General features: G+C 47.2%; 1 protein-coding gene across 2 annotated transcripts in view; it reads left to right on the top strand.

Annotated features, from left to right (window-relative positions):
* The window catches only part of Efcab10 (EF-hand calcium binding domain 10), an 8,810-nt gene extending 3,656 nt beyond the window's left edge, over positions 1-5,154 (top strand). The window contains exons 2-4 of one of the 2 annotated variants that reach the window (XM_050122268.1): positions 1,512-1,676; positions 1,772-1,859; positions 5,076-5,154. In XM_050122268.1, the coding sequence (XP_049978225.1) occupies positions 1,512-1,676; positions 1,772-1,859; positions 5,076-5,112 (290 nt within the window). In that variant the 3' untranslated portion in view covers positions 5,113-5,154. Of the gene's footprint in view, positions 1-1,511; positions 1,677-1,771; positions 1,860-4,811 lie in introns of both variants that reach the window. The other variant, XM_050122267.1, reaches the window with a different exon arrangement.
* The last annotated feature ends 364 nt before the right edge of the window (positions 5,155-5,518 follow it).

Here is a 5,518-nt window from a genome sequence, read left to right as displayed (position 1 = left end):
GAGCACACGCACAGTGACATCTGTATCCCCACACCCATGGAGCACACGCACAGTGACATCTGTATCCCCACATCCACATGGAGCACACGCACAGTGACATCTGTATCCCCACACCCATGGAGCACACGCACAGTGACATCTGTATCCCCACATCCACATGGAACACACGCACAGTGACATCTGTATCCCCACATCCACACAGAGGCAGGCGGACTAAGAGTTCGAAGCCAAAGTAAGAAAATAAACAAATAGTTGTGATACTTCTTGAAGCCTTTGTCCTAGTCGAGGTTACTGTTGCTGTGCTGAAACACCAAAGCAACTTAGGGAGGGAAAACTTCATCACTGAGTGAAGTCAGGACAGGAACGCCAGCAGAGCGGAAACCTGGAGGCAGGGGCTGATATGACGGCTGTGCGTGGAGGGGTGCTGCTTACTGGCTTGCTCCTCACGACTTGCTCAGCCTAATTTCTTATAGAGCCCAGGACCTCTCAGTTGAGGCCTCCTCCCCTCAGGAGACTCTAGCTTGTGTCAGGTTGACATAGACTAGCCAGCACACGTCTTTGGCTGGTTTGTTTTTAAAGACAAGGTTTCACATCTCAGGCTGCCCTAGAACTTCCTAGGTAGCTGAGACTGGCCTTGAACTCCTGACCCTTCTGCCTCCACTTCCCCAGTGCTGGCTTCGTAGATGAACACCGGCACACCTGGCCTTAAATGCTATTCAGAACCCCATTCGTAGGTAACTAGAAACTTAAATACTTCTGATCTACGTCAATATATTAAAAACAATTTTTTTGGAGGTGTGAAATGTATTGTGACCACAGTACTGTTGTAATATGAAAAGCACAGAGTCCTTATGGTGGCTAATTCCAGTTGTCAACTTGAGGAAGGAGTCTAGAATCATGCGGGAGACGGGCCTCCAGCGTGTCTGTGCGCGGCTGTCTTGATGAGGTTAACAGGGATGGGAAAGCCTGTCCAGCAGGCGACTCCATTCCCTGGGACACACAGAAGGGAGAGAGAGCGGTGAGCAGAAGCACTCACCTCTGCCTCCAGCCGGTGGATACACTGTGACCAGCTCCTGCTGGTGGGTACACACGGCCAGCTCCTGCCAGGAGGTACACCGTCCACCACTCCACCTCATGTCCTACTTCTGCCGTGATTGTCACAGCATTTCTGGACAATCGATTGGATTTTCTGTTTTTAAAATCGGTTCAGTAGAAGAGCCTGTTCACCCAAAGCACACGTAGCTGGCCAGCTTCTTCACGCTCCACACCCTCCCTCTGTCTTCCTGGTTTCCATCCCTGTCTGCAAATCAGATCATTTGGGGAGCTTTCCCAGGTGCGGCCTCCAGGCCGTGACACTCAGTCCTCTGTGGTAGCAAGCACCCTGCGCATGTCTTCTCTGCTGTGGTGTGAGTTCCATGGAGGCGAGACCTGTACCCTGAGTGCCTGGCCTCTTTCTACTTGCGACACAGGTCAATTTCATGTACGAACGAGTCTCAACTGTGTATTTGCAGAGAAACCAAGAGAGTACTTAATCACTCTTCTGGAACGGCTGAAGATTGCCAAGGTAGTAGGCGTGGCGTTTCCGTTCTTCATGGAAAACTCTAACATCGTGTCGATGTTTGAGATGATGGACTCCTCGGGCAAAGGCTGCATATCCTTCGTGCAGTACAAAGAAGGTCAGTGGGACCTAGACCCAGTCGGCCACTCGGTAACTTCCTCCAGCTCAGAGTCTTCCCTGCTCTACATTTTCTCCTTCTCCTCACGTTTGCAGCCCTGAAGAGCCTGGGTCTGTGCACTGCAGATGAAGTTTTGCATGATGACGGACATATAATAACTCTGGATAAGTTCAGAGATGAAGTGTAAGTTTTTAAAAAATATTTTAATAACGTGTTATGATCTTGAAGTTATTAATACCATTGCATACAGTGCCAGTACCCTTTCTTGTTTGCGTGTGTGCGTGTGTGTGATACATGTGCACGCATGTGCCAGGCACATGTGTGAAGATCAGAGCAATCTCAGGTGTCGGTTCTCACCTCTCACCTTGTCTCTCTGATGTTTGCTGCTGCTCTGCGTACCCCAGGCTAGCCCACCACCTTACAGGATTCTCCATCTCCACCTCGCACCTTGCTGTAGAAGCAGAGTTCACCCTACTGTACCAGCTTTACATGGGTTTTGAGGACTCGAACTCTGGTCCTCACGCTTGCAGTTTTACCTCCCAAGCCGTCTCCCCACCCCCACAGGCTACCCTTGGGCTCACAGTCACCACGAGCAAGCCAGCAAGCGAAAGCAGGGAAAACCCACCCTGCTGGGGTGGAGAAGGGTTAAAGAGAGAGCTGGGGAAGAGGAACTAGAGGCAGCCTTGGTCTTTCCCCAGAAGGAAACCTCACCACAGTGGGGCTTGCTGGAGCACGCCTTTAATCCCAGCAATCTGGAGGCAGAAGCAGGCTGATCTCTGTGGATTCAAGGACAACCTGATCTACAAAGCAGAGTTTCAGGGCAGGCAGGGCAATACAGAGAGACCCTGTCTAACTCTTAGAAAAGAGGAAACCTCACCAATTCTCAAATACGAGGTGAGGAGATTCAGTCTGTTAGAATTATCAAAGCTCTCAGCTCCACACAGCAGTTAGAAAATCTCTGTATAAACTGGAGTGTCAGGCCAGTGAGAAGACTGAGTGTGTAAAAGTGTTTCCTGTGTAAGTCTGACAACCATAGTGGGATCCTTGGGACTCACGTAAGTGTGGAAAGGGAGACTCGATGACACTAATGTCATCCACATGCATGACGACACACACCGTGCATATACACGCAATCATAATTATTGATTGATATGACTTTAACTATTAGAGCAGGCACGGTGGTACATGCTCGGAATCCCAGCATGTTGCGGGGGAGTGGCAGGGGAATCATGAGTTCAATGCCAGCCTGAGCTATAAAGCAAGTCAATTTCAATCTTTCTGTCTGAGAAAGTGGAGTAGCAGGTATCTTAAAGAATTTTGTCAAAATCACCTTTGTCAAAATAAAGATCAACAATCTAGGCTGTGTGCAAGCCTGAAAATTAAATTTTGGGGGGATTTTATTTATATTTATGTGTCTGAGGGTTTCCCTAAGTGTGTCTGCCTACCGCAGTGCCCATGGAGAACAGATGAGGGCAATGTATCCCATGGGGCTGGAGTTACCGCCTGTTATGAGTGACCACACGTGTGCTGGGCATTGACCCCACATCGCTCTGGAAGATGCACCTCTTAGAGTTTAGCTATCTCTCCAGCCCTTAGCCCAACAATTTTAGACTGAGTTATTATAGCATTAGATTACTAAGTAGTTGCCATGTCAGAATAAAATTGAATAAAATTTTGTAGGTGTAGAAATCTTCTAGCTACTTAAGCTCAATTTGCGTAAAAGCTTATTCTCTGAGGATTTATTAACCAAGGGATCATTGCTTGGGCTGAGGATGTTGGTGGAGCAAGGCTCTGGTTTGAGCTCTTAATACCACACACACACACACACACACACACACACACACACACACACACACACACCATTTCTTTACATAGCCCAAGGCCAAACAAATGTTAAAGGAGAAGGAGAGTTTGAGATCTTGCGTCATGTCAGGCAGATGGCTCAGCAAAGGGTTTTGTTACATGACCATGAAGAACTAAGACCAAATTCCCAGCTCATAAGTAAAAGCTGAGCACAGTCCTCTACAGCACCAGCACTGGGGAAAGTAGGTGGATCCCAGGGCCAGCCAGTTTAGCCAATCAGTGAGCTCCAGGTTCACTGAGACCCTGTCTCATAGAATAAGGTGAGAAGCAACCAAGGAAGACACTGCACTCCAGCCTTTGGCCTCTACTCTCCTGGACTCAAATACACACCTGGACACACACCACCCACACACATGCGCACACACATCACACGCGCCCACACACAGGTTTTATCTCATAATTTACATAAATATGACCACGCACAAATGACTAGAGCAGTATCTGGTCTCTAAAATGATTCAACCATTGTAACCAGAATGTAAATGGAACCAGGAAGGGCTGAGGAGTTGCCCAGTGGTAATGGGTAAAGTACTCGCCATTGACAAGCAAGCACAAAGAGCTCACTCCCTAGGACCCATGTAAACCCTGGCGTGATGGTTTACAGACACAGAAGGAACCCTGAGGCTTGCCCAGAGTCCAGTGAGAGACTCTGTCTCCAAAACAATACCCAAGGTTGACCTCTGACCTCCACAGGCACACACAGGCACAGCCCATAAATACATACATAAATACACACACATACCTGCACATGAACGCATGGACAAATACAACTAAGAGATACTTTAAATGGAAGGACACGAGAATTAAAAATTAGGAACAACATCGGGAGGCAGAGGCAGGCGGATCTCTGTGAGTTCGAGACCAGCCTGGTCTACAGAGCTAGTTCCAGGACAGGCTCCAAAACCACAGAGAAACCCTGTCTCGAAAAAACAAAAACAAAAACAAAAAAAGAAAAATTAGGAACAACAATAGCTTAACCACATCTCATAAAACTATTGTGCTGTTTGTTTGTTTTTCTGGTGAGACAGCATCTCCCTGTGTTGCCCAGGTGAGTCTTGAACCCACAGTGGTCTTCTGCTTCAGGGTAGCTCTGGAATTATGGGTGTCTTCCACCATTCCCAGATAAACATACTGAATTCCCAAACTGGATACAGGAACCTCAGTTACCAACATACATCCGTAAATAAGTGTATCTTTGTTTTTTTTTTTTTTGTTTTTGGTGTTTTTTTGTTTGTTTGTTTTTTTCTATTTTTGTTTTGTTTTTCAAAACAGGATTTCTCTGTGTAACAGTCCTGGCTGTCTTGGAACTCGCTCTGTATCCCATGTTGGCTCGGACTCACTGAGATCCACCTGCCTCTGCCTCCCAAGAGCTGAGATTACAGGCTTGGGCCACCGCCGCCAGAGCAGCTCGCCTTGATTAGCAAGGTGGAGGTCAGCCGTGGCTGACCTTTGCCCTCCCACTCTCTTCAGATTCTGCATTCCTGTTTGCAATTCCTCTGCTTCCCACAGCTGAGTTTCTGCTCTGTGTTTTCTTAGGAACAGGAGAATGCAGGAAATATGGTCGTCGTTTTAGTGACATCATAACTCCAGTTAATAAATGATTCTACCAAGTTTTCATTCGTCCCCTTTCATTAACTCAGAACTTTATCAGATGCTTTCAACCCAGCTGCAGCAGAATTGTGCTCCCAGTGATCAGCAAAGAACACTGAACTTGATGCTAGGTAGCAAGTCCAACGTGTGTTCTACGCCTGGTTCTGGTCAACTTCCTGAGGATGTGGACCACACCCATTGTTTTGTTTTCCCTATTGTGCTTTAAAAATGTAATGCATCCAGATGAATGTGTTAAGGCTTTAATTGTTTTTTTTTTTTAATATTTTAGGTTTTATTTTATGTGCATGTTTTGCTTGCATGTATGTGTGTGTGCACCACGTGTGTGCCTGGTGCCTGTGGAGGCCAGAAGAGGGGGTCAGATACCCCAG

This window comes from Alexandromys fortis, unplaced genomic scaffold, assembly GCF_014885135.2.
Source record: "Alexandromys fortis isolate MF-2015 unplaced genomic scaffold, M_Fortis_MF-2015_v1.1 scaffold_201, whole genome shotgun sequence".
NCBI classification, from domain to species: domain Eukaryota; kingdom Metazoa; phylum Chordata; class Mammalia; order Rodentia; family Cricetidae; genus Alexandromys; species Alexandromys fortis.
Note: the sequence above shows the minus strand (reverse complement) of the source record. Positions and strands in the feature narration are given on the sequence as shown.